Genomic DNA, 16,102 nt, shown 5'->3' with positions numbered 1-16,102 from the left:
TAATATGTTCGATGAAAAATCAATTTGGAAAGGATCAAAGTGAACTTAGATTTGTTGGCATATGCAATGAATCCCACACATGGACACTAATTAATAGTTATAAAGGTTTAATTCTGACTTCAATAATTCAAATCAAAACGGGGAAAATCTTGATTAAAAAAGCAGAAACCAGAACATCAGACTGTCGAATTAACAGATGAGAACATTCTACCTTCTCTAAAACTATGGATCTCAACAGTGAGCCGCGACAATTTTGAAGATGGCTATGAATCACAATCTTCTTCCTCTCCTGCCACCCTTTCTTCGAGTACTGTCGGTCGGGATTGGAGTCACATCCTCTGATAAGACACCAAAAATTGGGTAAATCAAACAGTTTTGAAGATTGCATGGAAAGCTGGTAGTAGAAAAATACGACAACTTTGAAACATAAAAAAAATAGTTTGCTAAAGAAACCGTTTGAGGAGATATTTTATGAAATTTTCTCACGTGTTTTAAAATATCCGAATTGGAAGCTAGATGCTTTTCGTAAAAAAAAATTTAATGAACACTTGGAATGCCCTAATGGGCTTTAATTCATAATGAAAATGGGTAGGATTCACGTAAGTGTTGACTATCACAAGGTAGCTTGAACTTCAAAACAGAACATTTATACACAATAGCAAGTGCACTTCACGTTAGGATGATATGCCAAATGGAGAGGCTTTTTGTAAGCTTCAAAGTATATTCCATTCTTTCAACAAGAATCTTTGGTTTCTTACTGAAAATAATCTAGCAATTCTTGATAATAATATTGGAAGTAAGAATATGTACCTATACGACCAATTCTCATGCCTGAACGAGCAAGGGCCCTAAGAGCTGATTGAGCGCCAGGTCCAGGAGTTTTGGTTTTATTTCCACCAGTAGCCCGAAGCTTTATATGTAAAGCAGTAATGCCAAGTTCCTGTTACATATTACCGGGGTTTAGAGAGATGATGCCATGGAAGTAAAAGCACTATAATGCAAATGAATACAAATGCACATTGGGATGAAAAGCAGTTTACCACATCAAGATTAAGAACATTGGGATGAAAAGCAGTTTACCACATCAAGATTAAGAACATTGGGATGAAAAGCAGTTTACCACATCAAGATTAAGAACATTGGGATGAAAAGAAACATAAATCTGATTAGTGAGCAAACCTTGCATCTCTGAGAAACGTCTTGTGCAGCAAGCATGGCAGCATAGGGCGATGATTCATCTCTATCAGCTTTCACCTTCATACCACCTGGACAAAGAAAAGATATACCATCCAGTCAAACAATTCAGAAGTCAGAGAATACCAAATCACAAAGGTGGTCGATCGTAAAACACATGGAAATTATCAACCAAAAACCAAGTACATGACCATGAAACCAGTGGAATCACTAAAAAAAATCAGGCCAAAAGTAATGCCAGAATCAATTTTAACAGTGATTGGAAGACATTGCATACCAGTGATGCGAACGAGTGTTTCCCGACCAGACAAATCAGTCACATGCTGCAATTCAAGCATAAAACAATCAGTCAATTGCTCAAAAAATCAACTAAGGACTATAAGAAGAATCCAATAAAGATTACTCACAATAAAAGTGTCATTAAACGAAGCAAAAATGTGAGCGACACCAAAGACATGCTCTCCTTCACGAACAGCAGGGCCAAGGGTGACAGTTTCCTCCTTAGGCTCTCTAGTCTTCCTTCTCGACTACATAATACACATCACAAAGGGAGTAATCAATTCGCTTACCTCATAATTTAGGTTTAGACCGAAAACTTGAAGGAACGTCGATTAAAATGCATCCAATAATCAACGCCGGATTTATTTAACGAAAATTAAACATCGGCATACAAACATTTCCGCTCTCCTTCACTAAGCTTCTGATATAAAAGGAGACCGTATCTTGAATNAAAAAAAAAAAAAAAAAAAAAAAAAAAAAAAAAAAAACAGAAGTCATAGGATTCTCTACATTTTCTTCGACAATTATAATCCGTAGGAGATTGAAGCTAAAATTCTAAGGGATTGAAAACATGAATTAAAATGGAAAAAGAATATGATGTAATACCATGGTGCGTGTAAAGGACGGAACTCAGCAAAGTTAGAGCTTCAGAGACTTGGCTTCAACCCTAGATCCACTAGCGCTACACCTGGTAGATGATAGTTTCCTTTTATAGTTAGGGCTTTCAAAATGGGGGCGGAAGAAAAATAATTTTGATTCGCCCCATCTTCTAAATCTGTTCAAATTATGAATTTACCCCCATACCCCTCTCTCTCTCTCTATATGTATATATATTATAAAATAATTTTTATTTAGTTATATTAAAATTTTATATATCCGAATGAAAATTATAAGGACAAAAGATTAATAGAATTTTAAATTAAACATTTATATAACCTAACTCTTTATTCATAGACATCGGGAGGAGGCTAATCTGCCATTACAAATTTAATTAAACCAAAAAATAAGAGTTAGTTCTAACATTCTAAGAACTAAAGCGTTTAGTTCACACAAGCACTTCTCATACTCCAAGCGCTTAGATAATCCACAGTGATGGGCTCTGTTCCATTGTTGAACACATGTAAATGAGCATTCTCAAACACTGCCTTCGTTGGGTATACCCTCGAAGTTATGCAAGTTTTTCCTCCTCCTCCAAAGCTCTCTATCACCGAGTGATCAATCTGCACAATAATACATACTTTAGATTTGCAGATACGGTGCAAGAATGCATTGGACTATGACGTTAACATACCAAGCTTCGTAACGGGAGCTTTTTACTAGACAAATCAATGTCGACGAAGCCTGCAAATGTCGGCTTGTATAGTCCATCCTTCAAAGAAGAGCTACACCAAAAAGAAAGAGCTTTGTAACAATGAAAAAGAACATTATAAGGTCCATTTGAGAAGGGGATTGAAGCTACCTTCTTGCATCAGAGCACATAAGAACTACATGATTAGTCTCGGCCTTGAAGATCCTGAAGAACACTGGAGTGAACTCCTCGAGGTTTTTTGAAGCCAGAGTCAGAAGCCCAAAGGGTCCGACACCACCTTGGGCCGTCGATCCCAGTTGACTGCACACAGCTTGTGCATCCACCCAACTTGGATCAAATGCCTCCGCTTTATCCAAACTCGAAAAGCTAAAGATAACTTCAACATCAGCCTGTACAAAGCACAAGAGAGGAAAGATTCCATTTTTTAGATACCCTTAGAAACAGATCTAGCAGAAGACAGGGTGGGGTCTATAGCTCAAAGGATTAGAACACATGACTACAAACCAAGTTGTCAAAGGTTTGAATCCCTCATCGCCCACAACCGATAAAAAAGGGGGCCTTTTCACTCTAGAGGTAGGAAAATTATAATCGGGATAGCAAACCCAAAGTAATGAAAGTTGGGTGTGGGTCTTTATCGGAATAGAAAGGCCTTATCTTTTTGTTAATGTGTTATAAATTAACATACTAACAGACTGACCTGAGCGGCAGTAATTCCTTTAATCTCAACATTCTGTCCCTTAACCAGTTTCTGATGTATCATCATAACCCTCTTCCATCTCAACCTATTGAGCTCCATAACTGGCCATTGTAAGAGCTGCTTTCCATTGGGATCCAACCACACCGTCCTAGGAATCGCCTGCAAAAGGAGGAAAGAAAAGGTCGGCCCAAATACAAAACATAACAAAACAGAGCAAATTTAATAAAAAAAACATACCTGAATTCCAGCCCATCCCTTAGAAACATCATCCTGCACACTATCAGATTCATTAGCCCAACCCCACAAAACCCTCCTCTTCCTCATGGGATCGTAGAACGACTTGGAAGCATAGAAATTGCCATAATCATATCTCAGCCCATTCCACCCATCCGCCGAGGTATTGTCCGGAACATACTTGTCCGTCATCGGATAATACTTCCCCACCGTATAATACTCATATCTAGTCATATCCAAGCTCACCTTCAACACATGTTTAACCCAATTCCCGGACACCGACGCGTCCAATCCAAATCTCCCAAAGCGGGCGACTGGGTAGAAATCAGGGCACTCCCACATTCCCGTATTTGGAACAGAATGTAAAGGCTGTTCTGCCTTAGTCCAATTCAAAAAATCCTTACTTCTATACAAATACGCCATTCCCGTCTGCTCGCTCCTGCTGCCAATGATGGTCTTCCACTGACCATTGAAGCTCAACCACGCCGTCGACGGGTCCCGAAAGGCGCTGGCATTGACCTCCGTACCCGGTTCAACAATCGGGTTATTATGCGGTTTGACCCACTCAGTTAGAAGCGGGTCAGCGAGGTTTGCTGGAATGGCGTAGTTTTGTACCTGGCGATTCTGGGAGTCAATTCCAGTGTATAAAATGACGGGCTTGAAGCCAGGGAGGACGGTGGCAGAGCCGGACCAGCAGCCATTGATATCAAAGGGCTCTGAAGGGAAAATCGCGGATTTGAGTGACTTCCAATTGATAAGATCTCTGGAAACTGAGTGAGCCCATTCTATGTCCCTCCATAGAGCGCCTTCGGGGTTGTATTGATAGAAGAGATGGTAGATTCCCTTGAAATACATTGGGCCACTCGGGTCTGCATTATAAAAGATAAAAAATAAGGTGTGCACATGTATCCTTAGAAAAATAAAAACAGAAGATGAAAAATAGATTAGATATGATGCAGACAGTTAGGACTTTTGATCTGTTCGGTAAAATGGTAACAACTTATGGAAAGGAGGGAATAAAAATGTAGAAATTACGAACTGTTCATCCAGTAACGGCGAGGTTGAAAGTGGAAACCGGTTCGATAGAGCTGCTTGATCTCGGTGCCATTATCTTCGAGAGACTGTAATTCAGGGTAGACTTTATGGAGAGCTTGGACGGTGACAAGGCCATTGTCGACGAACAGAGAACAAAAGAATAATCCGAGAAGAAGAGAGAGGAGAGTGAAGAAATTCATTGTGGAATTTGGAGGGAGGAGGAGGAGGAGGAGGAGGAGGAGGCGGCTCTGGCAGTGGAGTTTGAAGTGAAGAAGAAGGAGAGTTTGATGGCTTTTTATAGAGGGAGAAATATAGAGAAGGATATTTGTTTAAATTTATCCTTAAAAAATAGGATAAATTGGTTAACGTAATCTATGTAAAACTATTTACTATAAATAGTTTTTTAATTCAGATTTGTATTTTTATTTATTTTTTTTACCACAAATATGTGAAATTCAAATTTATTTGAATTTTTTTATATTTAATTTAAATGAATTATGTTTTTTTATTTAGATACAAATGAAAATAATTAATACATAAGTTTGTGTTGGAATCAATTTAGTTATGGTTCCGTCTATTTGAAAGGATTTTTCAAATTAAATGCTAATTTTAATGATGAAATTTAGGATTATTGATAAATAACTATTCTTTAATTTATATATTTTTTAAATATTAAAAAATGTCTATTTTATCCATTTTAGCTCATATTTTATAAATGTAATTTTTTTTCCAAAAAAAATAAATATGCCACATATAAATGTAGCGTGTCCTTTTATAAATAAAGTGGTAGCGTGTCCTTTTAAATCGTTTTCCCTCTTGTTCCTGTTTAGTCCCCCATCTACTCTCAGTTTCTTAGTTCATGTTTAGTCCCCATCTACTCTATCTCAGTTTCTTAGTTCATGTTTAGTCCCCTCTATCTTCAGTTTCTCAGTAATTCAATGTCTTAGTAAGAATGAGTTCATGTTTAGTTCCCCTCTATCTTCAGTTTCTCAGTAATTCAATTTCTTAGTAAGAATGAACTTTTCTTAGTAAGAATGAGTGACGGGAGTGAATAGTATTCAATTTCTTAGTAAGAATGAACTTTTCTTAGTAAGAATGAGTGACGGGAGTGAATAGTAGACACAAGTAAATAGTCAATTTTTTATGTCTATTTTCAAACTTTCAATTATAATTTATAACTCAATTTGAAAATTAGGAAGATGAAACCTGAATCATATTTGTTAAGATTAAACATTCCTATCCTTCAATATGGTTTTGGTTATGTTATGGTAAGTTAAAAGAAAATAACTAATAAAGATCAACGAAGAGGGATAGGTCAATAAAGATCTAACTCTTTATTAAAAAAAAACATGAAATCAAAAGAGAGGAGGCTAATCTGCCATTACAACCTTAATTAAATAAAAAATAAGAGTTAGTTCTAACGTTCTAAGCTCTTAGAAAGTTGTGTTCTAACTTAAAAGAGTTAGTTCACACAAGCACTTCTCATACTCCAAGCACCTAGATACTCCACCGTGATAGGCTCTGTTCCATTGTTAAACACATGCAAATGAGCATCCTCAAACACTGCCTTTGTTGGGTATACCCTCGAAGTTATGCAAGTTTTTCCTCCTCCTCCGAAGCTCTCTATCACAGAGTGATCAATCTGCACAATAATACACAGTTCAGATTTGTGGATGCGGTGCGAGAACGCATTGGACTATGACGTTAACATACCAAGCTTCGTAACGGGAGCTTTTTACTCGACAAATCAATGTCGACAAAGCCTGCAAATGTTGGCTTGTATAGTCCATCCTTCAAAGAAGAGCTACACCAAAAGAGAAACAAGAGCTTAGTAAACATTGAAAAAATAAATATAAGGTCCATTTGATAAGGGAATTGAAGCTACCTTCTTGCATCAGAGCACATAAGAACCACGTGATTTGTCTCGGCCTTGAAGATCCTGAAGAACACAGGAGTGAACTCCTCGAGGTTTTCTGAAGCCAGAGTCAGAAGCCCAAAGGGTCCAACACCACCTTGGGCCGTCGATCCCAGCTGATTGCACACGGCTTGTGCATCCACCCAACTTGGATCAAATGCCTCCGCTTTATCCAAACTCGAAAAGCTAAAGATCACTTCAACATCCGCCTGTACAAAACACAAAAAACATTCGATCATATGGGGTTCAAATGCGCCCACAACAGGCCAAAAAGAAAAATGAATTTATCACTATGGGGTAAGAAAATCATGATCGACCCAAAGCTATGGAACTTTGGTGTGGGTCTTTTGTCGGAAATGGCCTTATCCTTTTGTTAATGGGCCATGGGCGGGTTCAGTTGTGAATTAAACAAACTGACCTGAGCCGCAGTAATCCCTTTGATCTCAACATTCTGTCCCTTAACTAGTTTCTGATGTATCATCATAACCCTCTTCCATCTCAACTTATTGAGCTCCATAACTGGCCATTGTAAGAGCTGCTTCCCGTTGGGATCCAACCACACCGTCCTAGGAACCGCCTGCAAAAGGAGGAAAGAAAAAGTCGGCCCAAATACAAAACAAAACAAAACAAAACAGAGCAAAGTCGATAACAAACGGACCTGAATTCCAGCCCATCCCTTAGAAACATCATCCTGCACACTATCAGATTCATTAGCCCAACCCCACAAAACCCTCCTCCTCCTCATCGGATCATAGAACGACTTGGAAGCATAAAAATTGCCATAGTCATATCTCAGCCCACTCCACCCATCCGCCGAGGTGTTGTCAGGAACATACTTGTCTGCCATCGGATAATACTTCCCCACCGTATAATACTCATATCTAGTCATATCCAAGCTCACCTTCAACACATGTTTAACCCAATTCCCGGTCACCGACGCGTCCAATCCAAATCTCCCAAAGTGGGCGACTGGGTAGAAATCAGGGCACTCCCACATTCCCGTATTCGGGACAGAATGTAAAGGCTGTTCCGCCTTAGTCCAATTCAAAAAATCCTTACTTCTATACAAATACGCCATTCCCGTCTGCTCGCTCCTGCTGCCAATGATTGTCTTCCAGTGACCATTGAAGCTCAGCCACGCTGTCGATGGGTCCCGAAAGGCGCTGGCATTGACCTCCGTACCCGGTTCAACAATCGGGTTATTATCCGGTTTGACCCACTCGGTTAGAAGCGGGTCAGAGAGGTTTGCTGGAATGGCGTAGTTTTGTACCTGGCGATTCTGGGAGTCAATTCCGGTGTATAAAATGACGGGCTTGAAGCCGGGGAGGACGGTGGCGGAGCCGGACCAGCAACCATTGATATCAAAGGGCTTCGAAGGGGAAAGCGCGGGTTTGAGTGACTTCCAATTGATAAGGTCTCTGGAAACTGAGTGAGCCCAGACAATATTCCCCCAAACCGCGCCTTCGGGGTTGTACTGATAGAAGAGATGGTAGATTCCCTTGAAATACATTGGGCCATTCGGGTCTGCATTATAAAAACAGATAAAGAAGAAAAATAGATATATAGTATCATTTGAAAAGGCAAAAAAATGGTTATAAAATGGTAACAACCGAGGAAAGGAGAAAATGAAAATGTAGAAATTACAAACCGTTCATCCAATGACTGTGAGGTTGAAAGTGGAAACCAGTTCGATGGAGTTGCTTGATTTCGGTGTCGTTGTTTTCGAGGGACTGTAATTCGGGGTAGACTTTATGGAGTGCTTGGACGAACAGAGAACAAGAGGAGAATACGAGAAGAAGACGGAGGAGAGTGAAGAAATTCATTGTGGAATTTCAGAGCGAAGAAGGAGGCAGGTTTGGTAGTAGAGTTTAAGTGAAGAAGAAATGAGAGAATTTGGGAGTGAAGAAAGAGGAGCAGTGGAGTTTGAAGTGGAGAAGAAATGAGAGTTTGGTGACTATTTATAGAAAAGAAATATAGAGAAGGATAAGATATTTGTTTAAATTTATCCTAAAAAATAGGATATTTTAGTTAAAACTATTTACTATAAGTAGCAAAATTTATAAGTTTTTTATTTAATTAAGATTTGTATTTATTTATTTCTATGTATCGTGAAATTCAATTTTATTTGAATTTTTTATATTTATTTTTAATTAATTATATTTTTTTATTTAGGAATAAATGAAAAGTTGGGAGGGATTTAGTTATGGTTCCGTTTATTTGAAAAGATTTTGGAAGTCACTTATAAAGATATTAAAACCTTTCAAAATAAATACTAATCCTGTGAAATTTAAATTTTTAATTTTTAATCGAGATTATTAATACAAGTTATATATTAATAATTATAACGATACGTATAACCTTAATCATAATTACGGTGCAAATATTTGTTCGTGAACTATATCTAAATTTTTAATTATAGTGAAACAATATTACTTGGAAGTTCGGAATAACAATTGAGAAGGAGACCTTTGAGTCTAGGAGTATTGAGAAGGAGCCCTTTCAGTCTAAGAGTGCTCAACCTTATTTTATTCTAAGCTCTAAATATTCAGAGCCTTACCTAACTTTTANCAAATTGAAAAAAATAAGGCATTCATACAAACTATTAATAAATGCTATTAAATAATCATAAAATGAAACCATAAATTTTTTTTATTGGAAATTCAATTTTTTATTAAAAAAAATAGATTCTTAATCCTATTTTCATTAAATAATAAAAATTATATATATATATATATATTAAATGGATCAATTTTTGTTCATCAATAATTTTTTTTTAAGATCATACTTTTCAATACCTTCCACCTGATCTGTTCATTAGGTTGATAAGAATATCAATATTTAATTATAAGTACATAAAATGCTCTCTTTTACTCCATAATTCAAAACAACACAACAAAAAGGACAGTAGTGAACAGTAAAAAGCATGAAAACCCGACACTAATCTTTTTCAATTCAGAATCTTTCCTTCACTACACAACAAATCTTGTATGTCTGATTGTATGTCTGACAAATGAAGAGATTTTTGCTTAATTTACACATCCATTCCAAGGGCAACCCAATTGCCTGGTAAATCTCAAGACGAGATTATTTCATTCTTAGCCTCTGAACTTTTTGGCTCTACATCTCTTTCTGCACCATTCTGCCTTCTAAATTTTCTACTACTAACAACAGTTTACAATAATTGAAATACACATAAAACTACTTGTGTTAGAGTACCTTCTCCCAATCAGTTATTAAGCTCCAAAAGCGGCGCTCGCATTACAAGTGATGGTTTCAATTCCTTGCCATTACTCAATAATTCACCGGAATTGTTATCCCGGAATTCCTCAACAAGGGCTTCCATTGGCATCGCACGAAGCGACTCGATCGTATTTTTGCTCGGAACATCTGGTTCGCATCTTGTTGGTGTGCTACCAGTTGGCTCATAGTCCTAAACATTCAAAGAAGGTATTGTTGTAGAGACACATTCCATGCACTAAAAGGAAAACAGCACATATAAAATCAACCATATACTTTTCAATGTGTAGCAATAACTTACCATATATTGCTGCCGAAATGTTTCTTTCGCCTTTTCTTCAATGGCAGAAGCTTGGCAAGAGTGATCATTCCGGAAAGCCTCAATTGTTTCTGTATGAGTTTTGACAGCATCTAATATACCAGAGATAGAGCCGCGTTCTTGTTTAGAAATGCCTACAATATTATAAACAAGCATGGCATTATTGTTACAAGAAATATAGCAATTATCATTAGAGAAAACATTTAACATATAGTTTATAGCTTTCGATATCGCAATACATGAACTCAAATGCATATCGATTTCAAAAAAACTGACTGAGTACAGAATTGACTCACTGTCAACTTGTTGAAGAGTGTCTTCAATGTTCGTCATCATGTCTTGTTCAGCTGCAGAACGCTCAGAAGTAATCTCGGCATCATGTTGCTCATTGCTATCACAAGCGCCTCTGTTTAAAGGAAAACGAACCATTATATCAATGATGGTAAACAAAATCTTTAAAAGAATGAAAATCCAGGTCAAGAAATTAGCCGTTGACTAACCTCACAGCTGAGAGCACATCTGAAACATGCTTGCTACCCATCTCATTCAAAGACTCTTGTGTTTTGTTCCACTGCTTGAGAGCTGATTCAGTCGTACTCACACTGCAGCAGATGAAAGTGGGGGAAATCAAATTAGAACAGGACAAGTATTAGCCATAGTCATATACCAAGACTAAAACTTGCCATTGCTGCAGAAGCGCCTCCATCCGACAATGTTTAGCAGCAGAGAAGTCAGCACTATCTCTTGTCTCATTCTCAGTTTCCGTTGAAAACACCTGCCATTTGCGCTTTGCATCTGTAGCCATACCTTCCATGGAGGAAATATATCCATCCAAAAACGTCTTGTTTGCACTGGCAGTCTCTTGAAGACCAATTAGCCTTGCATCCACCTGTTGCATGATCCATTAAGTGAAAATCTATTTCCCAACTGCATAATTTCTCATTAGTAAGCCTCCTCCTGCACATGACTAACTTACCAGTTCCTTTTGACGACGGATGTGACCCGATACCAAATTGGTCATATCGGCTATGAGCTTCTCCGTATCAGATCTTGATTGCTCCTGTAAAGAAAAATAAAAGGTCAAATTATATTCTACCTCTATCTATACCTGTTCAGTAAGTCAACCGTATGCCCCACCTCATAAACTTTTTGAAATTCTGCAATGCTTTTTATCTGGATCTCTTCAGCCTCTGCTGCATGATTTCCCAATCTCTTTGATTCTTCAGTCAGCTTAGAGAGGAATTCTTCAATATATTCAGAAATACCCTTCGTTTGATCAATAGTAACATGGAATNAAAAAAAAAAAAAAAAAAAAAAACGTAGGAAAATTTTAACAACATTGTCAATAAAAAAAAAATTAAGTTAATAAAAACTTAACTAGAACAAAGCAAAAGAATGAATGGCCAAGCAACAATTAAGAGAAGGACGAACCTGTCGCAATTCCCTTGCAAATATAGACAATTCTTTAGATTGAGTTGAAAGAGTGCACTGAAGATTGTCGAGTATCGTAGAAGCTTCACGAGCTTCTGTCGTCAGAAACTAAATTGCAAGAGATATCAACTTTAATGCAAGTCACTTCATTGTAACTTTTGATATAAAAAGGATAACTAGAAAGTACAGTACAATATACCGATCACAAACGAAAATAACTGACAATGAAGAAATAATGTCTTTCTACGTACTTCTTCAATGGAGTTCGCACAAGAAGATGCCAAAGAGGAAAAATCTTCTAAAGTGGCATTTGAGCTGGCTTTGTGCAAACGAACAACATTCTGCAATGCCTCGATATGAGAGATATATAATGTTCTTGAGGATGATAATCTTCTCTTCATGTCCACTATTGCCTACAGACAACACAACAATAAAAAAAAAATGTCAAGATGATAACTTCAACCAAAAAAACCGTTTATTACATTAGTAAATCATAATATAAAGGCCTCACACTTCCTTATAATACCTTTTCATGTTTGTCCAAAAAGGAATGGCATATCTTTTCAACACATTGAAGATGTTCATTCTGTCGAGACAAAGACGTTGAGACCATATTGCAAACGGAACCGATTTGCTGCGTTAGCTCTATCTGATAATTATCCACAACTGCTCGATTCTCTGTATTCAGTTTATCTTCTCTACCTATAATTTATAATATTGCAAAATAAATTAGCCAATTTCAACTAGTAGTAAAGATAGCACAAGCTGTAAACCGCATCACTAACTTACCAATTTTCATAAATAATGAAGCATTATCCTGAAGAGCTTTCTCCAGATCCGATCGTAGAACACATGCTTGATGAGCCAGAGCGTTCTCTGTTTTGCATATTCTAATTTAAGCTTTATGCTGGAAAAAGTATCAAAATGGAAGAAGGAAAAAAAAATTAAAAGCACCTGCTTTCCTCTGTTCAGAAATAACAAAATCCCTTTCCTTCAGGAAATAATGACATTTCTTCAACTCTTCCTCGGTGCTTGCAAGCAACTTTTGCGTTTGACACAGAGTTTTCTGTATTGAGCAGGTGAATATTAAGACCCTTGAAGAACTAACATCAAATTTCACAGCTAGTAGTAAATCTCACCTCTGTAGAATCAAGTTTCTTGCTCAAATCAGAACACTGTACTGCTTGAATATTATACTTATCCTGTAATTCCTCTAGTTGCTGTTTGAAACATTGGCCATTAGTAACAAAGGCAAGAACGACGAAGAAAATATTAATCTCAACTAAAATGATCACCTTCTGATAAGTTTCAATTGTTATTCCCATTTGCTCAATTTGATCTGCCATTGCCTAAGAGAAAGAAAAGATACTGGTTAAGAAGACATCTGAAAATTTTCATGATATCCCAAAAATGTAAGATTTCAAAAATGCTGAGAAAATCGATTACACCAAACAGGAATCCATTACTCCAAACAGAAGAAGAAGAAGAAGAAGAAGAAGAGCCCGAGTTCCGAACACCAAAAAAAAATATATATATATTTAAGTTGCAATAAACAATATACCTTTCTTTCACTCTCCTCTTGTTGGTATCGTTCTTTTGGGATATAGACACCATTCTTTTCACGAGCGGCATAAACCTCTGATGAATAATGAGAGTGTTTCACTCACTCCGTTACCAGTTCAAGGGTAATATAAAATCCAAGCACTTGACTAAATACAGAAGCAAATCAAACCATCTCACCTGCCTTCAAACGGTCTATTTCACCATAGAGATCCTTGATTAGAGTAGATTTCATCATTTTTTGATTGACCTAATATAATGGTATAAAAAAGAAGCATAAGCGTAAGTTTAAAACTTGCAAAAACATGAATCAATCTAAACTCTAAAACTCCAAATAACGCAAATTGCTCAAAGCTAAAAAGTTGCAACAATCCTTCGCACAATTATGATCACAAACACTAGAAATTAAAAAACCAAAAATACACGATAGATGCTCAGTGAAATGAAGAACGAACCTCTGGCTTATTCTTAATATTTTTGGCCCTGTGTGCATAATCTAGCGTACTAAGAGTTTCTTCCAGACAGTGAACGGCTGGAGAGACTGTAGCAATGATGCAAGTTTTGGTTCTTCCCCCAAGTGAATCGCGGAGTAACCGTGTAAGCTTGCTATCCCTGAAGTTCATTCAAGTAGGCAATTACTATAATATGGAACCGAAAGAGAAACGACGCATCATTAGAGCTTGTCAAAAGTACTAAGCAGCTAACCTATATGGGATGTGCCCAAGATGTTCCACTAGAGCATTGATCACTCGCCCCAATGTCAATAAACTTTTGTTGATCTCCCCAGCTTCCCTTGCACGACCCTGTATTGTCATAACTACGAATTGAGAGCACAGTGGATGCCATCTTCAGTTAACAACAAAGAAAATGATAGAAACTTCTGCTACCTCTCGGGCACCAGAACGAGATATGTTTTCTGATCCGGCTAGATCAACCAAATTTAGCTTCCCACATTTGATCAGTTCTTCACCTTCTGGTGTTGCTTCCTTAATGTGTATTGTTATGGAAAAGAGAGAATGTGACCGACTGAAATACCAAAGAACATTATCATTTTAAAGCTATTAACGGATCTTTGGAAATGGAAAAACATAAAGTTAAACCCTAAGCACCCCTTTATGTTACCTTGATTGCTTATTTAACAAAGTCTCTGCCGTGCGACGTTTGGCTGACCCTCTTTCGAGTAAGTTAAAAATTTCACTGGCACTAGTAACAATTTCCTCTTCGAGACCTCTCACAAGAACACCCCCTTTGCCGTCCTCCATTAAGGGCAATTGCTTTTTCTGCTTCTCCTCCAAAGCAATTTTCGTAATCTCCTCTGGAGCAAGTAAATCCGTAATCTCCTCATTGTAGAGCTCCAAGAAGGTCACCTTCACGCTATACTCAGCATTCTGGCCCTCTAGAGTGTCAAAAATCTGCTCCACGGTTCTGGGTATAACTCCTGCTTCTGGAGGCAACTCTCCATTTGGACCACTCTGGTAGATAACGAAATCAAATTAACAAATTAAATCAACCAAAATGAGCACCACTATCAGGTAGCTGACCAAAATACCTTTGATCTCTTGCATTCCCCTTCCATTGTGTACGTTTTCCCTGTACCAGTTTGTCCATAAGCAAAAATTGTACAATTAAAGCCTTCCAAAACTTCATTAACTATCGGAACTACTGCTTGGTCGTAAAGGTCTTTCTGCTTAGCTGAAGGACCAAAAACCTGAGGCAACCAACAAACAAGAACCATAAATTGAATTAAGATGTGTACTGCCAACAAGCTAAATCAAAGAAATGCTCCTCTAAACAGAACAGGTCACGAGATGTTCAAAAATATCGTCATACATCCAACTGTTGAGCTTCATTCCTGGTGGATTAAAGAATAGAAATAATCAGAGCAAAGTATGAATAATTTGGAAATGAGTACCTTATCGAAAGTGAAAACTCTGTCAAAATGCTTTCCAGCAATATTCTGAGACACAGTCACCTCCCTAGAATAATCATTACAAGTAACAACCTGCGGTGCATTACTTCGCAACTCTTCTTCGCTAAAAGGCCTGCAAACAAGAAAGGGGGAGCCAACAAGATCAACATGATATTCTCAACAGCCATCCAACTAAACCATCAGAGAACATGAGCAAAATCCAAAAAAAAAAAAAAATCGAAACTAGAATCACTTCTGATACCTGCAACGAAGAAGGACCTGAACATTGACGCCCTTCTCCTTCTCGTGACGACCGGACATCGTTCAATCGGCGGCGAGGAAGAAAGAATCAAGAAAAATGAACAAATCCAGTGGACTTCTTCACTTGCAAAAACCAGATCTGCTCTGATTCTTACTCAGTTGTCTCTCTCCCGCTGTAATGGCGTCTTTTCTTTCTGCCTCTCTCTGTGACGCTCCAAAATAAGAACAGGCGGGATTGAAGAGAAGGATTTGAATTTTGGAGCCGCTTGCTATGTGTCTACCGTCTAATACATCGACGGATAGACGTTGGGGAATGTGATCCGACGGTCCAGATCACGTCCGATTTAAGTAGCTTTATTCGAATTTAAATGTCTATTTTACCCCGAAGCTTTATTCGAATTTAAAGGCTTGGAAGCCCAATGTTCTGAACATGACCCAATAAGTGAGATAATGGGCTTGGCTCAATATTGCCGGCTTCCGCCCGAACTCTTTTTTCTTTTAAATTAATATAATGATTTTAAAAAACTAATAGATAATTTATCTAATAAATACAAAATAAACTTTTATATTTAATTTATTTTTTATTTCATTAAAACTTTTGATGATCTATTAAACATAAAATAAAAAAATTTAACTCACAATAAACATTACAATTAAAACATATAAATGTCGAAGATTAAGATAATTATAAAAATTAAGAATATTTTGCGTCTGTAACAAAT

At 37.3% G+C, this 16,102-nt stretch overlaps 4 protein-coding genes across 5 annotated transcripts; all 4 read right to left on the bottom strand.

Annotated features, from left to right (window-relative positions):
• Positions 1-27: 27 nt before the first annotated feature.
• LOC111789912 (40S ribosomal protein S14-2) lies at positions 28-2,210 on the bottom strand. The gene is made up of 6 exons (XM_023670632.1): positions 2,080-2,210; positions 1,602-1,721; positions 1,472-1,517; positions 1,180-1,265; positions 811-940; positions 28-338 (listed from the first exon to the last, which is right to left on the bottom strand). The coding sequence occupies exons 1-6, from the start codon at positions 2,080-2,082 to the stop codon at positions 271-273; spliced, it is 453 nt and encodes a 150-aa protein (XP_023526400.1). The 5' UTR covers positions 2,083-2,210; the 3' UTR covers positions 28-270.
• A 214-nt stretch (positions 2,211-2,424) lies between these two features.
• LOC111790027 (beta-fructofuranosidase, insoluble isoenzyme 1-like) lies at positions 2,425-4,948 on the bottom strand. The gene is made up of 6 exons (XM_023670790.1): positions 4,753-4,948; positions 3,717-4,582; positions 3,480-3,638; positions 2,933-3,171; positions 2,765-2,855; positions 2,425-2,693 (listed from the first exon to the last, which is right to left on the bottom strand). The coding sequence occupies exons 1-6, from the start codon at positions 4,946-4,948 to the stop codon at positions 2,514-2,516; spliced, it is 1,731 nt and encodes a 576-aa protein (XP_023526558.1). The 3' UTR covers positions 2,425-2,513.
• Positions 4,949-6,210: 1,262 nt separating this feature from the next.
• Positions 6,211-8,552, bottom strand: LOC111790028 (beta-fructofuranosidase, insoluble isoenzyme 1-like). The gene is made up of 6 exons (XM_023670791.1): positions 8,312-8,552; positions 7,322-8,187; positions 7,082-7,240; positions 6,634-6,872; positions 6,462-6,552; positions 6,211-6,390 (listed from the first exon to the last, which is right to left on the bottom strand). Exons 1-6 carry the CDS (start codon positions 8,484-8,486, stop codon positions 6,211-6,213), a joined length of 1,710 nt encoding a protein of 569 aa, XP_023526559.1. The 5' UTR covers positions 8,487-8,552.
• Positions 8,553-9,582: 1,030 nt separating this feature from the next.
• On the bottom strand, positions 9,583-15,615 carry LOC111789891 (kinesin-like protein KIN-5C). Of its 2 annotated transcripts, XM_023670611.1 has the most exons (23): positions 15,382-15,615; positions 15,123-15,252; positions 14,760-14,918; positions 14,333-14,682; positions 14,098-14,236; positions 13,916-14,013; positions 13,666-13,822; positions 13,391-13,460; positions 13,212-13,288; positions 12,946-12,999; positions 12,790-12,870; positions 12,605-12,716; positions 12,440-12,526; positions 12,177-12,352; positions 11,902-12,063; positions 11,651-11,758; positions 11,357-11,515; positions 11,196-11,279; positions 10,903-11,108; positions 10,720-10,821; positions 10,516-10,625; positions 10,202-10,353; positions 9,583-10,093 (listed from the first exon to the last, which is right to left on the bottom strand). In XM_023670611.1, the coding sequence occupies exons 1-23, from the start codon at positions 15,438-15,440 to the stop codon at positions 9,890-9,892; spliced, it is 3,036 nt and encodes a 1,011-aa protein (XP_023526379.1). In that variant the 5' UTR covers positions 15,441-15,615; the 3' UTR covers positions 9,583-9,889. The 2 variants fall into 2 exon arrangements, with proteins under 2 accessions (XP_023526379.1, XP_023526377.1); XM_023670609.1 differs by having other exon boundaries at positions 12,790-12,999.
• Between the last annotated feature and the right edge of the window lie 487 nt (positions 15,616-16,102).

This window comes from Cucurbita pepo, chromosome LG03 (genome assembly GCF_002806865.2).
Source record: "Cucurbita pepo subsp. pepo cultivar mu-cu-16 chromosome LG03, ASM280686v2, whole genome shotgun sequence".
Classification (NCBI taxonomy): Eukaryota; Viridiplantae; Streptophyta; class Magnoliopsida; order Cucurbitales; family Cucurbitaceae; genus Cucurbita; species Cucurbita pepo.
This window is presented reverse-complemented; position numbering and strand designations above follow the sequence as displayed.